Genomic DNA, 22,399 nt, shown 5'->3' with positions numbered 1-22,399 from the left:
TCTAGCCAATGGTTTATCAATTTTGTTAATTTTTTCAAAGAACCAGCTTTTGGCTTTGTTAATTCTTTCGATTGTTTTTCTGTTCTCTAATTCATTTAGTTCAGCTCTAATTTTTATTATTTGTTTTCTTCTGGAGCCTGATGGATTCTTTTGTTGCTCACTTTCTATTTGTTCAAGTTGTAGGGACAGTTCTCTGATTTTGGCTCTTTCTTCTTTTTGTATGTGTGCATTTATTGATATAAATTGGCCTCTGAGCACTGCTTTTGCTGTGTCCCAGAGGTTTTGATAGGAAGTATTTTCATTCTCGTTGCTTTCTATGAATTTCCTTATTCCCTCCTTGATGTCTTCTATAACCCAGTCTTTTTTCAGGAGGGTATTGTTCATTTTCCAAGTATTTGATTTCTTTTCCCTCGTTTTTCTGTTATTGATCTCTAGTTTTATTGCCTTGTGGTCTGAGAAGATGCTTTGTAATATTTTGATGTTTTGGACTCTGCAAAGGTTTGTTTTATGACCTAATATGTGGTCTATTCTAGAGAATGTTCCATGTGCGCTGGAAAAAAAAGTATATTTTGCAGCAGTTGGGTGGAGAGTTCTGTATAAGTCAATGAGGTCAAGTTGGTTGATTGTTGTAATTAGATCTTCCGTGTCTCTGTTTAGCTTCTTACTGGATGTCCTGTCCTTCTCCGAAAGTGGTGTGTTGAAGTCTCCTACTATAATTGTGGAGGTATCTATCTCGCTTTTCAGTTCTGTTAAAATTTGATTTATGTATCTTGCAGCCCTGTCATTGGGTGCGTAAATATTTAATATGGTTATGTCTTCCTGATCAATTGTCCCTTTTATCATTATATAGTGTCCTTCTTTATCCTTTGTGGTGGATTTAAGTCTAAAGTCTATTTTGTCAGAAATTAATATTGCTACTCCTCTTCTTTTTTGCTTATTGTTTGCTTGATATACTTTTTTCCATCCTTTGAGTTTTAGTTTGTTTGTGTCTCTAAGTCTAAGGTGTGTCTCTTGTAGGCAGCATATAGATGGATCGTGTTTCTTTATCCAGTCTGTGACTCTCTGTCTCTTTATTGGTGCATTTAGTCCATTTACATTCAGGGTAATTATAGATAAATAAGTTTTTAGTGCTGTCATTTTGATGCCTTTTTATGTGTGTTGTTGACAATTTCATTTTTCCACACACTTTTTTGTGCTGAGGCGTTTTTCTTAGTAAATTGTGAGATCCTCATTTTCATAGTGTTTGACTTTATGTTAGTTGAGTCGTTACGTTTTTCTTGGTTTTTGTCTTGAGTTATAGAGTTGTTATGCCTTTTTGTGGTTACCTCATTATATACCCCTATTTTTCTAAGTAAAAACCTAACTTGTATTGTTCTATATCGCCTTGTATCACTCTCCATATGGCAGTTCAATGCCTCCTGTATTTAGTCCCTCTTTTTGAGTATTGTGATCTTTTACCTATTGGCTTCCATAATTCCCTGTTATGTGTATTTTTTTTTTTTTAATTAATCTTAATTTGTTTGTTTTTGTGATTTCCCTATTTGAGTTGATATCAGGACGTTCTGTTTTGTGACCTTGTGTTGTGCTGATATCTGATATTATTGGTTCTGTGACCAAACAATATCCTTTAGTATTTCTTGTAGCTTTGGTTTGGTTTTTGCAAATTCTCTAAACTTGTGTTTGTCTGTAAATATCTTGATTTCGCCTTCATATTTCAGAGAGAGTTTTGCTGGATATATGATCCTTGGTTGGCAGTTTTTCTCCTTCAGTGTTCTGTATATGTCGTCCCATTCCCTTCTTGCCTGCATGGTTTCTGCTGAGTAGTCAGAACATATTCTTATTGATTCTCCCTTGAAGGAAACCTTTCTTTTCTCCCTGGCTGCTTTTAAAATTTTCTGTTTATCTTTGGTTTTGGTGAGTTTGATGATAATATGTCTTGGTGTTTTTCTTTTTGGATCAATCTTAAATGGGGTTCGATGAGCATCTTGGATAGATATCCTTTCGTCTTTCATGATGTCAGGGAAGTTTTCTGTCAGAAGTTCTTCAACTATTTTCTCTGTGTTTTCTGTCCCCCCTCCCTGTTCTGGGACTCCAGTCACCCGCAGGTTATCCTTCTTGATAGAGTCCCACATAATTCTTAGGGTTTCTTCATTTTTTTTAATTCTTTTATCTGATTTTTTTTCAGCTATGTTGGTGTTGATTCCCTGGTCCTCCAGATGTCCCAGTCTGCATTCTAATTGCTCGAGTCTGCTCCTCTGACTTCCTAGTGTGTTGTCTAATTCTGTTATTTTATTGTTAATCTTTTGGATTTCTACATGTTGTCTCTCTATGGATTCTTGCAACTTATTAATTTTTCCAGTATGTTCTTGAGTAATCTTTTTGAGTTCTTCAACAGTTTTATCAGTGTGTTCCTTGGCTTTTTCTGCAGATATCCTAATTTCATTTGTGATATCATTAAGCATTCTGTAAATTAGTTTTTTATATTCTGTATCTGATAATTCCAAAATTGTATCTTCATTTGGGAAAGATTTTGATTCTTTTGTTTGGGGGGTTGGAGAAGCTGTCACGGTCTGCTTCTTTAAGTGGTTTGATATGGATTGTTGTCTCCGAGCCATCACTGGGAAACTAGTTTTTCCAGAAAATCCGCTAAAAAAAAACTGCAGTCAGATCCCTATCAGAGTTCTCCCTCTGGCTCAGGCTATTCAGATGTTAATGAAGCCGCCTGGGGAGGGTGGGGGAGGGAACAGAGAGATAGGAGAGTAGCACCTCAGAATATAGCCAGAGTTGCTTGTCTTGCTTGGAATGACTGTTATATCTGAGATTCCCGCGGGCGCGTCGCCTATGTGTGCTGGCTGTGTGGAGATTGCCCCCAGGGGGTCTGGCCCGCTGGAGTCACAGTCAGATCCTCCGCTTCCAGCCCCACGCCCAGCGTCAAGGCTCCCCTACTGGGACGGTGCACTCTCAACTCCAAAATCAGTCGCTGCCTCCCAGGGACTTCTCGTCCCTCCAGCCGCGTGGCCGTGCCGCCCCCGTGAACCAGGTGGGCCCCCTCCCGGGGTTAGTTCAGATGGGTGGAGTAGCTCCCCGTGCTTGTGCCGCGACCAAGTGTCCCGGCTGGAACGCTGTTCTCCCCACTCCAATACCAGTCGCTGCCTCCCGGGGACTTCTCCTACCGGCTGCGTCCCACGCCGCCCACGCGACCCGGCTGGTCCCCTTCCCGGGGTTAGTTCAGGGGGTGGAGCAACTCTCCGTGTTTATGGCGTACCTGCGAGCAGTCCAAATCCCTGCGGGACGGTTCCCCGGCTCGGATGCTGCTCTTTCTGCTCCAAGATCAGTCACTGCCTCCCGGGGACTTCTCCTACCGGCTGCGTCCCACGCCGCCCGTGGAACCGGCTGGTCCCCCTCCTGGGGTTAGTTCAGGGGGGTGGAGCAGGTCTCTGTGCTTGTGCCGTACCTGACTGGTACGCTGGCTCCAGGCTCTGGAAACTATCGCTGCTTCCCCGTATTAGTTCGTTCTCCGTCTCTAAATCCGTGTTTGTTGTTCAGGGTTCGTAGATTGTTATGTATGTGATCGATTCACTTGTTTTTCCGTGTCTTTGTTGTAAGAGGGATCCGAGGTAACGTCTGCCTAGTCCGCCATCTTGGCTCCGCCCCCGAAAGGAGAGGTTTTAAATTCTCTCCCTTCCTTTTACAATTATTGTCCAGTGCCATATCTATTTGAAACACATTTGACACCAAATTACCTTATACTTCAGATTCCTATGGGTAATCCCGAGAGATTGAAATCATTATGGGACACTCTAGGTTCTTGGGATTTAATGACATATTCAATTTTTGTCAAATACAAAATTGAGGATTCTTGAAACAGATTGTACGATACCTTCTATACAAAGATTTGTTGAAATATTCTCATTTTCCTATTTTCAAGTTATTCAGACTGTTTCTCTGGCTTTTTAAATCACCTTAATTCAGTCAGCCTTTTTTTTTAAAATTTAAACTCTTAGATGGGAGTGAAATGCTGTTTCATTGTGGTTTTGATTTGCATCTCTCTGATGGCTAATGGGAAACCCTGGTGGCCTAGTGGTTAACAGCTACAGCTGCTAACCAAAAGGTCAGCAGTTCGAATCCACCAGGTACACCTTGGAAATCCTATGGGGCAGTTCTGCTCTATCCTGTGGGGTTGCTGTAAATCAGAATGGACTTGACGGCATTGGGTTTGGATTTTGGTTTGGGTGGCTACTGGCATTGAGCATGTTTTCATGTGTTTGGTGTCCATTTGAATGTCTTCTTTAGTGAAATGTGTATTCAAGTCCTTTGGCCATTTTGTGATTGGGCTATATTTGTCCTTTTGTTGTTAAGTTGTTGGAGTTTCATATATATATATTGGTTATTAGATTCTTATTGGATATATGGTTTCCAAAGATAATTTCCCAGTCTGTAGCTTGTCTTTTCACTTTTTTTTTGGTAAAGCCTGTTGATAAACCAAAGTTTTTAATATTTATGGAGTCCCATTTATCTGTTTTGTCTTTTGCTGTTTGTGCTTTTGTTTTTATGTTAGATAACCCACAGGTCCAGGCAGTGTTTTGTTCTGTGGTACGTAGGGGTCACTATGAGTCAGAACCAACTCAATGGCACCTAACAGCAACAATCCACTGTTAAAAGCTAGGCCAGACAGAGTTGGACCTGCATTTTCTTCTAAGAATTTTAAGGTTTTAGTTTTCACATTTAGGTCCTTAATCCATTTTAAATTTGTTTTGGGGTATGATGTGAGGTGTGGATCCTGTTTCATTTTTCTGCACATGGAAATCCAGTTTTCCCAGCGCCATTTATTGAAGTGAGTCTTTTTTCCTCACTGAATGGACTTAAGCACCCTTGTCTAGGAATCAGTTGACCATAGAAATGTAGGTTCATTTCTGGACTCTCAGTTCTGTTCCATTAGCCTATGTGTCTGTTACTATACAAGTACCAGCATATTTTGATTACTGTAGCTGTAGAATATGTTTCAAAATCAGGAAGCGTGAGTCCTCCTACTTTGTTCTCCTCTTTCAGTATCGCTTTAGCTATTCAGAGCATAGGGGCTTCTTAATGTTAAGAACATGTTACATAGAAAGTGTTGCATAATAGCTTTTCCATTTAGAGTATTCTCTAAATGTTTAACTGTGTGACTATATTACGTTAGTAAACCTTTTTAAAAAAATATATTTATGGTGCTCTAAGTGAGAATTTATAAATGAAGTCAGTCTCTCATACAAAAAGTTATACACGCCTTGCTGTGTACTCCTAGCTGCTCTCCTCCTAGTGAGACAGCATGTTCCTCCTCTCTACCATGTATTTCCCGTGTCTATTCAACCAGCTCCTGTCCCCCTCTTCCCTCCCATCTCGCCTCAAGACAGGAGCTGCCCACATAGTCTCATGCGTTTACTTGAGCCAAGAAGCCCACTTTTCACCAGCATCCGTTATCTATCTTATAGTTCAGTCCAATCCCTGTCTAGAGAGTTGGCTTTGGGAATGGTTCCAATCCTGAGCCAACAAAGGGTCCAGGGACCATGAACTCCAGGGTCCCTCTAGTCTCAGTCAGACCATCAAGCCTGGTCTTTTTATAACAATTTGAGACCTGCACCCCACTGTTCTCCAGCTCCATTAGGGATTCTCTGTTGTGCTTCCTGTCAGGATAGTGATTGTGGTAGTGGGGCACCGTCTAGTTCTTCCGGTCTCAGGCTGATGGAGTCTCTGGTTTATGTAGTCCTTTCTTTCTCTTGGGCTCATCTTTACCATGTGTCTTTGGTGTTGTTCGTTCTCCTTTTCTCCAGGTGGATTAAGACCAATTGATGGCATCTTAGATGGCTGCTTGCTAGTGTGTAAACCATTTTTAATAAAAATGGCCACTTAAAATCCCATTGATTTCTTGTCCTATAGATTATACTGTAGTTGGACAGTTAGGTTCTTCCTATTTAATGCTACACTGTACATTTTTTTGCATGGAATGTTTTATATATTCTCAGGATACATTCTCTGAAGTAAAGTTTTTCAAATCAAAGCATAAAAACCCAAACCTGTTTCCGTCAAGTCAATTCTGACTCATAGCAACCCTATAGGACAGAGTAGAACTGCCCCATAGGGTTTCCAGGGAACCCTAGGTGGATTCGAGCTGCTGACCTTTTGGTTAGCAGCCATAGCTCTGAACCACTATGCCACCAGGGTTTCCAAATCAAATCGAAGAATATGAACCTTAAAAAATCTCTTGATGTGCATCTGCAAAAAAATGAAACAAGACCCATACCTCACTCCATGCACAAAAACTAACTCACAATGGATCAAAGACCTAAATATAAAATCTAAAATGATAAAAATCATGGAAGAAAAAATAGGGACAACGTTAGGAGCCCTAATTTTGGCATAAACAGTATACAAAACATAAAGAATGTAGAAGAAAAACTAGATAACTGTGGGAGCTCCTAAAAATCAAACACCTATGCTCATCCAAAGACTTCACCAAAAGAGTAAAAAGACTGCCTACAGCCTGGGAAAAAGTTTTTAGCTATGACGTTTCTGATCAGTGCCTGATCTGTAAAATCTACATGGTACTGCAAAAACTCAACTGCAAAAAGACAAATAACCCAATTAAAAAATGGGCAAAAGATATGAATAGATACTTCACTAAAGAAGACATTCAGGTAGCTAACAGATACATGAGGAAATGTTCACGACCATTAGCCATTAGAGAAATGCAGATCAAAACTACAATGAGATTTCGTCTCACTCCAACAGGGCTGGCATTAATCCAAAAAACACAAAAGAATAAATGTTGGAGAGGCTGTGGAGAGATTGGAACGCTTCTACACTGCTGGTGGGAATGTCAAATGGTACAACCACTTTGGAAATCAATTTGGCACTTCCTTAAAAAGCTAGAAATAGAACTACCATACGATCCAGCAATCCCACTCCTTGGAATATACCCTAGAGAAATAAGAGCCTTTACACGAACAGATATATGCACACCCATGTTTATTGCAGCACTATTTATAATAGCAGAAAGGTGGAAGCAACCAAGGTGTCCATCAACAGATGAATGGATAAATAAATTATGGTATATTCACACAATGGAATACTACGCATCAATAAAGAACAATGAGGAATCTGTGAAACATTTCATAACATGGAGGAACCTGGAAGGCATTATGCTGAGTGAAATTAGTTGCAAAAGGACCAATATTGTATAAGACCACTATTATAAGAACTGGAGAAATAGTTTAAACTGAGAAGAAAACATTCTTTTGTGGTTATGGCGGGGGAGGGTGGGAGAGGGGCATTCACTAATTAAGATAGTAGACCAGAAATATTTTTTAATACTAATCTCAGTAGTAAAATTGGCAAAGAAGTCGGGAATTGCTGAAGTGTCACTTTAATTCTCTTGGACCTCGTTGGGTGACAGTACTTACTACATAGGAGCCCAGTCAGAACCTCTGCACAATAGAATACCTAAAGTCCTGGGACTGTCACTTACTAGGTTTGTGACCTTAAACAAGCTAATGAAAACCGCTAGGCCTCAGGGTTTTTTGTTTGTAAAGTGAAGATAAGTAGTACTTACTTCACTGTGTTGTCTCTTAGTCATCTAGTGCTGCTATAACAGAAATACCACAAGTGGGTGGCTTTAACAAAGAAAAGTTTATTCTCTTACAGTCCAGTAGGCTAGAAGTCCAAATTCAGGGTGCCAGCTCCAGGGGAAGGCCTTCTCTGTCGGCTCTGGAGGAAGGTCCTTGTCATCAGTCTTCCTTGGTCTGGGAGCATCTCAGCACAAGAACCTCAGGTCCAAAAGATGCCCTCTGCTCCCGGCACTGCTTTCTTGGTGGTACGAGGTTCCCACTCATACTTGTTTCTGTCTTTTATATCTCAAAAGATAATAGATTTAAGATATTACCTAGTCTTGTAGACCACATCAGTGTAACTGCTGCTAATCCATTTTATTACATCATAGTGACAGGATTTACAACATATAGGGAATTTACAGCATATGGGGAAATCAGATCAGAAGATAAAATGGTAGACAATCATCAATCAGACAAGGGAATCATGACATAGCCAAGCTGACAATATTTTGGGGGGACACAATTCAATCCATGACATGGTGTTTTGAGGATTAAATGAGATGATGCATTTATTTAGAATTCATAAAAGTTACACACATTAGCTCAAAGTATATTAGCTTAAAAAGTCTCTTCTCCGAAGCTTTTCCAGATAAATCTTTTCCAGGGTAGAAAAACCTGGTAATGCTATATATCATCCTCAGTTTCGAGTTTGTTTTCTGGTTCATTAAGTAGAGATTATGTCTTCATTAGATTTTATATATTTCTTAGTCAGGGTTTTTTTTTTTTTTTTTTTTTTTCAATTTAAGATTTTATTTTATTTTAAAACAAAAATTATTTAAAAGGCAGTGATGGTTTGTTGTAGAAATTTGGAAAGTAAAAATAGTAAGCAAAATTAGAAATAACCTATAATTCTGCTTCTTTTCTGTGTTGATATGCTTGTGTATTTCATTTCAGATTTTTTTTTCTAAAGATAGTAAGTAGAGTGTAAAGGTTTAAAAAATAATTTTTTTTAATATAAAAGAAATATTTATGTTGGAACCTAAAACAATTTTTTTTTTTTAATAATTTCTATTGAGCTTTAAGTGAACCTTTACAAATCAAGTCAGTCTGTCACGTATAAGCTTATATACACCTTACTCCATACTCCCACTTACTCTCCCCCTAATGAGTCAGCCCTTCCAGTCTCTCTTTTCGTAACAATTTGGCCAGTTTCTAACCCTCTCTACCCTCCCATATCCCCTCCAGACAGGAGATGCCAACACAGTCTCAAGTATCCACCTGATACAAGTAGCTCACTCTTCATCAACATCTCTCTCCAACCCATTGTCCAGTCCCTTCCATGTCTGATGAGTTGTCTTCGGGAATGGTTCCTGTCCTGGACCAACAGAAGGTTTGGGGACCATGACCGCCGGGATTCCTCTAGTCTCAGTCAGACCATTAAGTCTGGTCTTTTTATGAGAATTTGGGGTCTGCATCCCACTGATCTCCTGCTCCCTCAGGGGTTCTGTGTTGTGCTCCCTGTCAGGGCAGTCATCAGTTGTGGCCGGACACGAACCTAAAACAATTTTATGTATCCTTTTTTTCTAACTAATAATGTATCTTGAACATCTGTATATATCATTAAAGGTCATTTTTAGATGTCGTGTACATTAGATACGTCTGGTGTTAGCCGTTCTCCTGTTGCTGATACATAGGTTGTCTCTACTCAGTTTGATTTAAGCTAATTAGTGTTGATTCACCTGTTGCCACAACTTTGAACTACTTGTTTCCTTCCTGTCCAGGATACTTTTAAAGTGCACTATGAGAACAACAGCCCTTTCCTGACCATCACCAGCATGACACGTGTCATCGAGGTTTCCCATTGGGGTAATATTGCAGTGGAAGAGAACGTGGACTTGAAGCACACAGGTGCTGTGCTTAAGGGGCCTTTTTCACGCTACGATTACCAGAGACAGCCGGATAGTGGAATATCTTCCATCCGCTCTTTTAAGGTATAGTCTTCAGCTTGGACATTGTGAGAAACTACTACTTTATCATACTTGCCTTTTCTCTTGCTTTTTGAAACTGGCTAAATATAAGCAGTTGTTTGGGATTGACTAATACTCAACTAGTTGAGTGTTAGAAACCAAAAGAAAGAATCTTTAAAAGAAAAAATTCCCCCATTTAAATATGTGGGCCATGTTTTTAAAGATATTTTGAATAATAGGAAAAGAAAAAAACGTACCCATGGTACCACCACCCAAACACTGGTATTACTGACATTTTAATATATTTCTTTATCTTTTATAATGTTTGTCTTTAAAAAATACTGAATTATATATATAGTTTTGTATCTTTTTGTCTTATAAATGGGATCTTACAAACATTTTCCATGTACTTACAGAGGGGCTCACTATGTGAACAAAGGTGTTACATTCCCCCTCCCTCCAATTATCAGAATACACTTACAGATTTGGAAGATACAGTAAAGAATATTAGTATAGAAATGCTTTCCATAACCTTACCACTAAGTAATTGGTGTTAATTTGTCCATCTTTAGTTTCTCTTTCTGCAAAATAACTTGCAGATTATTTTTTTTCCTTCTTAAGTCTTCATCACTCACAAAGGTATTTGAGATTCTTAACTGAGATTATTTACTGTATAGAAGAATTTGGCTACTTAACAACCTTGATTGAGAAGTAGATGTGATTTCTAGAAATTTTGAAACCTTAACGAGGAGAAAGTTAGCCTCTTTTACATGGTTTATAGTTTGAGTACTATTTTAGTTCAGTAATGCTGTGATGAAGGTGCTGGTGCAGAAGGCCTTTTCTGTGTTTGGGATCATTTCTTTGGCTAGATTCCTGGAGTCTTCAGATAGGTATGTGCACCCTTTTGCAGACCATCCTCCCTGCCGCTGCCCAGGATGTTTATTACCGGGATGAGATTGGCAATGTTTCCACCAGCCACCTCCTTATTTTGGATGACTCTGTGGAGATGGAAATCCGGCCTCGCTTCCCTCTCTTTGGTGGATGGAAGACCCATTACATCGTTGGCTACAACCTTCCAAGCTATGAGTACCTCTATAATTTGGGTCAGTCTTCAGTAAAGTCCTTCTAGATGGGGAAACCCTGGCGGCATAGTAGTTAAGTGCTACGGCTGCCGACCTAAAGGTCGGCGGTTCGAATCCACCAGTTGCTCCTTGGAAACACTGGGGCGGTTCTACTCTGTCCTGTAGGACTGCTAGGAGTTGGAATCAACTCGATGACAATGGGTTTGGGTTTAAGGGGTTTAGGTGGGGAAAGAGTATTTTCTTGTCATTCTCGGGAAGGCTGGGTTATCAGGAACAACTTCTCATGAGTGGGTGCAAATCATTATTGGAAAACCGGAACATAGATATGGTAATAAATTCAAGCAATACAGTAAAAATCTTCTTATTCCCATGTCTGTCATCAGTTGGAACTGCTTAAACTTTTTAAAATGGCTTTTAATTGAGATATTTAAAAAATAAAATTTCAGAGAAACACTTTACACAAACACCCAGAACTAATATTTTTAAGTCTTTCTTTTTTATTGTAAAATTACAATATTGCAAAATAAAATACAGAAAACCACACAAAACAGACTTATAGCTTAGTGAATTATTAAAAGAGAAGCACCTTGTAACCATTACCTAGGTCAAGAAATAGAAATTTGCCAGCCACTTAAAAAGCCCTTCACATGCCTCTTCTTCCCTTCAAAAATAATCACCACCCTGACTTTTAGTGGTTGCGTCTTTGAATTTCTTCATAGTTTTATCACCCAAATATACATCTCTAGATATCATATTTTGTCCTTTTCAAACATTTTTATTTGTCTTTTCAGTCTTTATTAATCTCTAGATTCCTCCTCTGTCTGTTTGCCTTACAGTTGATCTGTTCAAGAACTTGAGCCAGTTGTACAGTAACCTGCAGTCTGGATTTTGCTGATTGCTTCCTGAGGTGCAGTTCAGCATGTTCCTCTGTCCTCTGTATTTCTTGCAAATTGGAAGTTGTCTGTGGAGACCTGGTCAGACACAGGTTTGATCCCTTGGCAAGGCTCGAGATGGCGATGTGTTGTTTCATTAGAAGGCACGCGGTTTCTGGTTTTCTCTCCTGTGATGTGAGCACCAGTTGATGTGCAGTGCCTAGGCTGAGTACTTTACTGGCGATTGCAAATGCTGGTCTTCTAGCATTTCTTTTTCATTTCATTTATTAAGTAGATTTATAAGGAGACACTTCACCTCATCTGCTGTTTGGTTTCCTAGTGTTGTATAGTTCATGTAGGAAAGGCAAGTTAAATGCTTAATTCTTTCCCTTTTATGTATTAGTTGTTTTTTAAATCATAATATACTTATGGATTTGAGTATTTTTGTGGATTTCATTCCTTTGCGTTTATTACCATAATTGATGCTCATATTTTCCAAACTTTAGTCAAATAAGTTCCTGAATCTTTTTGACATGGCCCTAGTAGTCTCTGTTAGCTTTCTTGCTATTTTATGAAAGGACATTCTTGGTTCAACTTGTGTATTTTCTGCCCCAGACCTGGAATCAGCCGTTTGTCCAAGAAGTCCTAGTTTCTTTTAGCAGGAAATTGTGTTTTAAATCCACAATCTAAGAACTAGGGATGTTCAGTGCTCTTGGGTTGGTCAGTTTCTAAGCCTCTTCAGTAGACAGAGCTATGTCTGTATTATATCTATATATTATATATCAAATAGGAGCCCTGGTGGCGCAGCGGTTAAGTGCTTGGCTGGTAACCAAAAGGTCAGTGGCTTGAATCCACCAGGTGCTCCTCAGAACCCTATGGGGCAATTCTACTCTGTCCTCTAGGGCTGCTATGAGTCAGAATCGACTTGGCAGCAGTGGTGTTTTTTTTTTTAATATATAAATGTTAATGAATTCATACTGTTATCTAATAGTATGACCTATAGGAGTTTTGTTTAACTTCTTGTGTGTTGATAACAGATGTGCTTTTTGTGCTTGAACACCACTTTGGCTGAATATAAAATCCTTGGCTTACCTTGAGTACTTAATTTTCTTTTGGCATAGAGTGTTCCTGTTGAAGCCTGATGATAATCTTTTTTCCCCCTTTGTAAGTGACTTGTTCTTTTTATCTAGATGCTGAAAGGGATTTTTTCTTAAAGTCAAATATTTTTACTAAAATATGCTTTGGCAATAGTTGTTCTGAGTTTTATTCTTGGGTGTGTAATATGCTCTTTCAACTTGTAGTTTCAAATCTTTTGGAAAATTTTCTCCCTTGGGAACATCTGTTTTTCCTTTCTTGGGTCTTTGCCTGTCTTCAATATTTGGTACTTTTCTTCTTTTCACCATCTTTTTATCTGTTGTGTTTATTCTATCTTCTTTAGCTTTCATTTCTAAAATAATTTTCTCTTTTATTTCTAATTAATTTTGGTTATATAAACTAATTCTGGTTTATATTATTCTTTCGTGACTTGTGTCATTTTCTTAGTACATTTTAGCTTGTTTTGAAGTAGTGGGTAACCATTCTGATTGGTTTAGTGGGTATATTTTTCTGGCATACTGTCATTTTCTCTAGGGATGTTCTCTTTTTTTTTTTAATAGTTTTTCTTATATAACTTACTGGAAGAGGGAAGTACACCTTTGTACTTTTCTGTTGCTCATTTTTACTGTGAACTTTTAGAAGAACGTGTGGTTTAGGATAGCCTTTGTCACTTCCCAGAGGCTTTGTTGTTTCAGTGTAGTATTCAAAAATGTGGTGGCTTCCTCTCTGAGCTTTCCTTGGCTCTCTTCCCCACTTTCCTGTAGCTCTGTCCCTTGTGTGTTCAATTTTGATTCTGCTCCAGCAGTTTCCTCTCTGTGGAAGGTACTGTCCTACGAGGGCTTTTCAAAGTTTTTAGGGACTAGACTACTCTAGACTCACAGACCTTCTGTGGGTCCATTTTACTCCCTTGCTATGGGAGGGGAGGAAACTCCTCTGAGTTTCAGCTGTTCTTCTCACACTGGCCTGCCATGCTTTCTAGTGAATCCCTGTTGTCTGTTTTGGGGCTCTCCTGCTCTCTGGTCCAGCTGTCACCCCATTACTTCTGCTTTCTCCTTGTAGACACTGATAATGTGCAGGCCTTGTAGCTATTGGTGTCTTATCTCTCCCTTTCTCCCCTCATAGAGATAACCTTGTTACCTAGTTTTGTTGTAAATGTGGCCCCTGGGTTTTTGGTTTTGCTCACTAGTTGCTCTGCCTTTTTATGTGGGAATTAGGGAAGATTTAAGATTCATGCTGCCCTTACCCCTCTTTCTCCCCAGGGTCTCCTTGTCCATGGGCTTTACTCCCCTCTGTGTAAGATGAGAACACCAATAGCCTGTGCTTCTCTCTGCCTCCTGTCCCGTTTTCTCTGTTTTTCCACGTTACTATATCTGATTGCTTGATCCTTCAGGTGACCAGTATGCACTGAAGATGAGGTTTGTGGACCACGTGTTTGATGAGCAAGTGATAGATTCTCTAACTGTGAAGATCATTTTGCCTGAAGGGGCCAAGTGAGTATGACTGCCTTTCCTCTGCAACCCGTTTTCCCACATCAAGGGGAGGCTGCTCTGGGGGCACAGAGTAGGTGCTCAAGACACAGTTTTGACTCGGGAGCCTGTGGGACATCACAAAAAAGTCAGATTCAAGTGAGAGTACCACATTTATTTATGAAACCTGAAAACACAGTGTTGTTGCATGACTGGGGCAGTATCCAAAGTCATCTTAGTAGGTGGAATGGTGGCTTGAATCTGCTGGAATGTGATGTAATAAGACAGAATGCAAAATTTAGAAAGACATTATTCTTTTCAGACATTATTCTTGATTGCAGTGCTTAAGAAGAATGCTAACCAAGTTCTCAAAAGGATGGTATGTCAGGGTTTCATGGTTATAAACAGTAGGACTGTCTTTGGCTAATTTAAGCAAAAAGGAGTATATTGGAAGGATAAGAGGTATCTCATAAAATCACAGCCTAAGTTGAAGAGTGAGACCAGAACCAGAGCATGTCCAGGAGTCTAAGTGGCAGAAACTGATGGACACTCATGGGGTACCTGCCCCTGGGTTGAATGAACAATACCTGTTTTCAGTCTTTTTGTCACTTTACTCTAGATTCATTTTAAAGGGAGCATCTCCTTAGCCTCTCTTGGGTCACATGTTCACTCTGATCACCTGAAGGAGAGGCACCTTGATGGTTCTTCCTTTGGAGGGTGTTCATGTGGTAAGGGTAGTTCTTGAGGCAAAACTAGGGTGTGCTCTTTACTAGAAGGGAGAATGGGTCTGGGCAGACAAAAACCGTACATGTCCATTACACCCTATAAGAAGTTTTTAGTCACGTGATGAGGAAGAACATTTGGAATAACTCATGAGGGACCTCTTCAAGTCCTCGAGTGGCTATCCTTTGATGCACATGATAGCTGTGTGATCCCAAGGCATAGGACCAGACCTTTTGAGCACTTGTGAGTGGAGGATGCAGAGAAGCAGTTGCGGCCTCAGCAGAAGAATGCTCTAGTACTCAAGGCTTGTGGCAGTGAGTCATTTGTCTCAGGAGGCAGGGTGTTCCCTGTTGCGAGACGGGGGCCAGAGTGGAGGAGTGTGAATTTAGTGACCTAGAAAGGCTCCTTTAACCTTGGAATTCTCCAGCCCTGCACCTGGTCTGCCAGTGTGGTTTATCTGAGGCCATGTTTGGTTCCCGTCTACCCCTAGGAACATCCAGGTTGATAGTCCCTATGAAATCAGCCGTGCCCCAGATGAGCTGCACTACACCTACCTGGACACATTTGGCCGCCCCGTGATTGTTGCGTACAAGAAAAATTTGGTAGAACAGCAAATTCAGGACATTGTGGTAAGGGGTTCCACTGTTCTGCCTTCTGTGACTCCCTCCCCAGAGAATGGGTGCTGGGAACCAAGAGGTGACTAACCTTTCCTCCTTGGAGTGGGAGTGGTATGAGCCCACAATGACTTCTGGGAGCAGGGGTGGGGCAGCAGGTACTAGAAAAAGGATTTCTTATGGATGGGCTAACCTGGATGATTCTAGGCCTGGTAAGGCAGCTTTTGCCCCCAGGTTTCTGTGCCCACGCAGGTCTGTAAAATCCTCTCTTCCCTGGTTCCCCTCCCAGGTCCACTACACATTCAACAAGGTCCTCATGCTCCAAGAGCCCCTGTTGGTGGTGGCTGCTTTCTACATCTTGTTCTTCACTGTCATCATCTACGTCAGGCTGGACTTTTCCATCACAAAGGTACTGTACCTTTTGGTTTTCTTCTTGTGCTTAATCAGCTAGGCATTTTGTACCCCTTGGTAATGGGTTTCACCAGCTTTACGGAGAACCACTGATCCTCGTGACAAGCCCAAGGCAGAACTCTATCACCCAGAAAACTCCTTGCCTGTAGCCTTTGCTAATCCTTGCTGTAAAGATGCCATGGTTTCATTGCTGGGATCAGGGAGCATGTAATATTAAACCTTTGTCGTGTTTGGCCTTCGAAGGCACACTTGGATCCCTAGTTGAGATAAGAAAAACATAAAAAAATTGGTGGACTTATGGTCCTTATAATTCAGCTGAACTTGGAGGTAAAAAGCTCCCTATAGTCCTTTCACCAGGCAGCCCCTCTCTCTTATCCCTGTGGTAACTCCTGTAGAGGAGACTACTTGAGAGTGGAGCAGGAACTGTGGATTTGGCCCCGTCAGCAGCATTTTTCCCTCCTCCCAGCTCTCCTCTCTGACTTGCAGACTCCATGGCTCCTTGTTTTCCTCGGGTATCTTTAGGCCATTCTGTCTCCTTTTACTGTTTTATGAGGACTTACTGCACTACACCCCATGCTAGGTACTAATACCAGGCATTTATAGTCTGGTGAGTGAGACAGGAGGAGATAGGTCACAATAATAGAGTCTGTCAAGTTGCTTCTGGTCATCAAGTACTGGGGGAACATCAGACAACAGGCACAGTGTGTGCTTTTTTAAATTTTTCTTTATCTGTTTACTTATTTTAACACACACACGTACAGCATTTCATCATTTTCTACATGTACACTTCAGTAACACTGATTACATTCTTGAAGTTATGCACTCATTTTTGCTTTTTTTGCAAACTGTCCTATCACCTTCTACATACCTATAATGCACTCCAATCAAAAACTCCCTTTTTCCTGCCCTGGTAACCACTAATTACTTTTGGTTTCTATATATTTGCTTATTTAATATAAGTGATATCATACAGTATTTGTCCTTTTGCGTCTGACTTATTTCACATAATGAGTATAATGTCATCAAGGTTCATCCATATTGTGGCATGCATCAGGACTGCATTCCTCTTTATGGCTGAGTAGTATTCCTTTGTATGTCGGTAGCACATTTCGTTTATCCATTCATCTGTTGATGGACATTTTGGTTGTTTCCACCTTTTGGCTATTGGGAATAGTGCTGCAGTGAACATTGGTGTACATGTGTCTGTTCACATGCTGCTTTCAGATCTTTTGGGTATATATGACGGAGTGGAATTTCTGGGTCATGCGGTAGTTTTGTGTTTGACTTTTTGAGGAATCACCAAACTGTTTTCCACAGTGGGGCACAGTGTGTGCTTTTGGCAGTGGGTATGGTACCAAAAAGGCTACTCTGAGGAGGTGACAGGCGAAAACGTTGGGAAGGACATTCAGCCAGAGAGAGCTGTTGCCGGGGAAGCAGGGAGAGGTGTCAGCAGGACCTGTGGGTAGTTTGTGTGGCTAAGCAACAGGGTTGTTGTGTGTCGATTCCGACTCATAATGACCCTATAATGACAGAGTAGAACTGCCCCATAGGGTTTCCTAGGCTGCATCTTTTTGGGACCAGATCACCAGGTCTTTCATCCCGAGAAGCAGCTGGCAGGTTCAAACCGCCAACCTTTTGGTTAACTGCCAAGTGCTTAACCACTGTGCCACCAGGACTCCATAAGCGGCAGGGTACATGTGAGCAAAGGTGTTGATCAGGACCATGCTGTAAACAAGTGGGGCTGCTAAACTCTTTGTCTTTGCCATTTACAGAAAATTTGCAAGAATAGTAAAAACTCTTCACATAGATTTACCAGTTGTTAACATTCGGCCTCGTTTGTTTTATTTTTCTACATATATGTTATTTTTGCTGAACTGTTTGAAAGTAAGTTGGACACATCATGCCCTTTCCCCTGCAGTATTTAAGCATGTATGTTGCTATAATACTGTTAACCAACATGCAGTCCGTATTCAAATTTTGCCGGTTTTCCCATTAATACAAGCGAAACAAACCTTTGGTGTTGAGTCGATTCTGACTAATAGCGACCCTATTGGACAGAGTAGAACTTCTCGTACAGGGTTTCCAAGGAGTGACCTTTTGGTTAGCAGCCAAGTGCTTAACTGCTCTGCCACCAGGGCTCCTTCCCAGCAATAACTTACAGCGGTCATCTTCATACTCCAGAATCCAGTTGAGGATCATGTACTGCATTTAGTGTTCGTGTCTCTTTAGTCTCCTTCCATCGGGGACAGTTCTTCAGCCTTTGTCTTTAATAACCTTTACCTGTTTGAAGTGTAGAACCCAGTTTTGTAGATTGTCCCTTAATTTAGGCTTATTCTATGTTTCTTCCTGATTAAATTCAGGTTAGGTATTTCCGGCAATGATACTACAAAGGGATGTATCTTCAGTGCGTCACTTCGGGAGGAACCTGATGTCACTTGGTCCTGGTGTGGTGATGTGGTGTCTTGTCTGTTTTTTCACTGTAAAGTTAGTGTTTTTCTCTTTCCAATTAATAAGTAATCTGTTTGAGGCCATGTAAATATCTTGCTAGTTTTAGCATTTATTATTGATTCTTGCCTGAATGAGTTATCTAGTTTGATGGTTGCAAAACTGATAGTTTTTACATTTATTAGTTATAAGGGCAAACTTTTCTTATTGGTTGATTGTTTGGATACATTAGTTCTTATTCACTGGGTTATTGTCCATTGGTACTATTTATTTTGAGCTCTAATTGTCTTTTTCACAGCTCCGTCATTATTTTGAGTACTGTCTTACTTCCTGACACATGTTTCAGGTATGTCTTGTACTTTCTCTCAGGACCCCTGTTTCCTTTCAGTGGGGAATGGTACTTGGAGACCAGGATAGGTGACATAGATGTCGTCATTGCTTTTGGAGTGCCTTTGCTTCTAGACCCGAGCAGACAGAGCCTGGAAATAAATGTATATGATATTTAAAATATGAGTTAATACTGATGCCTTTAATTCTAGTCTGTAAGGTTCTTCCTTGTGTTCTCTCAAGCCATATTTTTTCCTTCTCCCAGTTAAAACCAAAGTAGTTTCAGAACTTCTACAGTCACCGCTATAAACAGCAAACCTAACCAGCAGAGTCCCAAGATTTGTTTGCAGTTTTTTCTGTCTTTAGATACAGAATGTGTTGTCAAAGTACTGTGTTCTTACTTTTTTTTTTTTCCTGTGTTATTCATTTGAAAGATAGACAGGTTCATTTATTTCAGTTTGAATTTTATTCTAGTTACTTCCTCCATCATTGTTAATATCTTATTTTGGTAGTAAATACGTAAAACACTAACAAGATCTTAATTCAGAATTCTAAAATGGTGCCACTTCCTCTACCCTTTTCCATCCCCACTCTGTAGGTAACCAGTTTCATCAGTCCCTGGATATCCTTACTGTTTTGTTTTTCTTTTTTTTGCAAAAATAAGCAGGTACTTACAATTCTTAATTCCTTTTCTTTTTTAGACCAAGGTAGCAGCTGTACATATTATTTTGTACTTTGCCTTTTTCACTTAAAAAATATATCCTGGAAATCACCCGTATCAGTTCATAGAGATTTTCCTCATGATATTTTATAGCTGCAGAGTGCTCTGTTGTATGGGTGTACCATTGTTTATTCAACCAATTTCCTATCAATAAATCTCCTTTTAGAGCTTTGGCAATGTATTGAGGGAGAAAATATTGAGGCCTCTTTTAGCCTTTGAGCTGCAAAGTTAGGACTTCTGAAGTAGACCAGTGGTGAAAGATGATTCTGCAACATAAGTAAGACCTCATCCCAAGAGCTGTGAGTGGTAGGATGAGGAGTTTGGGCTTTATTCCTTAGGCCCTGGGAAACCCTTGAAAGTTTTATGAAGGAGAGACATACTAAAAACCTCCTTGAAGCCTTCTCTGACCTGAGCTGAAATTTCTCTTACCTTTTCTTACCTTACCTTATTATCATTTTTCACATGTATAGTAGACTATACATTGAACACATTATACATTGAATATATTATACATTGAATGTCTGCTTCATCTTTGTTTCCCTAGTCTTGTCCAGTGCTGGACCTGGTCCAGATTAAGTGTCAGCAAGGGTTGATTCTCTGACTTTGCAAGAAGATGGCTTATTTTGTTTGGAGAGCTGATGGTGGGGGGTGCTATTTGGGAGGTGAAGGCTGGAGTGGGCTCAAGCCTGGATGTTGTCACACATGATATCTCTCTCCCTCCTGCAGGATCCCGCTGCTGAAGCCAGGATGAAGGTGGCCTGCATCACTGAGCAGGTCCTGACCCTGGTCAACAAGAGAATAGGTCTCTACCGTCACTTTGATGAGACTGTTAATAGGTACAAGCAATCCCGGGATGTCTCCACCCTCAACAGTGGCAAGAAGAGCCTGGAGACTGAACATAAGGCCTTGACCAGTGAAATTGCACTGCTGCAGTCCAGGCTGAAGACAGAGGGCTCTGACCTGTGTGACAAAGTAAGTGTCTGCCATCACTGTGTCATTTAGCTCTGTCCTCCATCCCTCACTTTTGGGGATTGTACCCGATTGTTCAGAGCGGCACACCACTGCTCTGTCTGGGTCAGACACTGGGCAAACTGCTTGCTTACTTGCTAGCTTGTGAAGTGAGGTACCACCCATTTGTAGCCTTGTGTGGTGCCTACCCTTGTGGTGGAACAAGAGGGTCGGAGAAGGCTCTGCCAGCCTTTACAGCACTGTTTGCCACATGGCTGGTATTCAGAGCAATTGCTTCCTCTCTTGGAGGCCAGGCTGGACAAGGCTTCAGGCTGCTTACGGTGTGGTAAGAACCTAGAATTGTGGGTTTGAGTCCAGGCTCTGATTCAGACTTAATCAACTTGGGCAAGTTACCTAACCATGCCTCAGTTTCCTCATCTGTAAAATGAGGATGCTGTTATTTGTACAGCAGTGGTTGTGAGTTGGAAATGAATTAGTGCATGTAAAGTGCTTAGAACCCTGCTGGGTACATGCTATGTGAGTTATTGTTATTTGTAAGTAAGGGTGATAAACTCCGTCAGAGGGGCCCCTCAGAGTCCCTGACCATCCTATCCACTACACCACTCTCCAGCATTCCCTCACCTTATTCTAGCACCCACCATTGTCGGAAACTGTTGATTCATTTGCTTATGTGTTTTTTATTTGTCCTCTTAACTAGAATGTCAGCTTCACGAGGGCAAGGTACTTTATCTGTCTTCACTGATGTTTCTGGAGCCTAAAATAGTGCCCAACATGAGTAGTGTGGCTCACTAAATACCTGTCGAACATTGAGAAAATGTGACTATATAAGAAAGTTCTCAGCCTCCCCACCCCCGCCCCAATTTGGAATTTTGCCTAACTGAATTCCTGTACCTAATTCGGCAAGCTGAAGGGAAGAGAAGGAACATTTTTTCAAATATCTACTGTGTGCCAGGGCACCATACCAAGTGGTTTCACATATTTTCACACTTAATCCTCACAATCTTGCTACAGATGAGCCCAGAGGTGGTAGAAGGGACTTGGTGTGTAAGGGTCAGAGTTTGACGGGACAGAGTTGATAAGTAGTGAGGTAGACATTTGAAGCCAGGCTGTCCTCCACAGCTGGCCCCTCCATTGTACCCACTGCATTTCCGCCCTAGGGCACCATGCATTTCTGGCTGGTCCCTGGCAGCTCCCAGGTCTGTAAGCAGGGGAGGTGGCAGGCCCTGCTGAGTAGAGGTGGGAGAACCACTCTGAAGTCCTGCTTTGCTCTTGCCTCGGCCAGGTGAGTGAAATGCAGAAGCTGGATGCCCAGGTCAAGGAGCTGGTGCTGAAGTCGGCGGTGGAAGCTGAGCGGCTGGTGGCAGGCAAGCTCAAGAAAGATACATACATCGAGAATGAGAAGCTCATCTCAGGAAAACGGCAGGAGCTGGTCACCAAGATTGACCACATCCTGGATGCTCTGTAGCCTGTGCCCATCATGCTCAGGGTGGGTTGGGGCGCCTGTACTTTCAGGTGGCGGGCGGGGTGAGAGTGTTGGCCTCTGCATTTTCCAAAGGCCTTCCAGGAGGAGAAACCTAGCCCTGCCTCAGGCAGCACAAGAAGCTTAGTTCTTGTCCCTAAATCATTCTTTTCCATTTATTTTTTACACTTAAAAAACAAATCCCATTAAAAATAAAACACTTCTGCGTTTTGAACAAAGGAGTTTTCAATAGTTGATTGGTATCGTTTTGTTCTGAAGCCTAGGATATTCTTTCAGCCTCTTAAGCTCTTTGTTTTATACCCTTCTAATTCCTGATGTTTGAGTATTTTGTGAGTTGTGTGTGGGTTTTTTAAAAAAGTGTGTGTGACCAAATGAGAATAAAATAGGAACTGTGAACATTTCTTGAATGTTTTTGTTCTGTTGAAAATCTCTCATGACTTGATTGACTTTGGGGATAGTACTTTCATCATGTGCTTTTTATCCATTAAATAATGGATTTGCTCCTTACAGCAGGTTTGCAAGGCAAGTATTTTCATTTTATATGTGAGAAAACTGAGGCCAGAGAGGTAAAGCAGCTTAATTAAGGTCACAGAGCAGTGGTAGAGTGAGGACTCTATTCTTACAGTAACTCAGCCAGTATT

General features: G+C 40.9%; 1 protein-coding gene across 1 annotated transcript in view; it reads left to right on the top strand.

Moving 5' to 3' along the window:
- The window catches only part of RPN1 (ribophorin I), a 39,876-nt gene extending 17,717 nt beyond the window's left edge, over positions 1-22,159 (top strand). Inside the window, exons 4-10 of the mRNA XM_003409728.4 lie at positions 9,368-9,577; positions 10,464-10,656; positions 13,993-14,092; positions 15,282-15,420; positions 15,695-15,814; positions 20,036-20,281; positions 21,561-22,159. Of these exons, the coding sequence (XP_003409776.1) occupies positions 9,368-9,577; positions 10,464-10,656; positions 13,993-14,092; positions 15,282-15,420; positions 15,695-15,814; positions 20,036-20,281; positions 21,561-21,743 (1,191 nt within the window). The 3' untranslated portion in view covers positions 21,744-22,159. The remainder of the gene's footprint in view (positions 1-9,367; positions 9,578-10,463; positions 10,657-13,992; positions 14,093-15,281; positions 15,421-15,694; positions 15,815-20,035; positions 20,282-21,560) is intronic.
- Positions 22,160-22,399: the final 240 nt, after the last annotated feature.

This window comes from Loxodonta africana, chromosome 22 (genome assembly GCF_030014295.1).
Source record: "Loxodonta africana isolate mLoxAfr1 chromosome 22, mLoxAfr1.hap2, whole genome shotgun sequence".
In the NCBI taxonomy this organism is placed as follows: domain Eukaryota; kingdom Metazoa; phylum Chordata; class Mammalia; order Proboscidea; family Elephantidae; genus Loxodonta; species Loxodonta africana.
The sequence above is the reverse complement of the archived record's forward strand: the minus strand, read 5'-3'. Positions and strand labels throughout refer to the sequence as shown.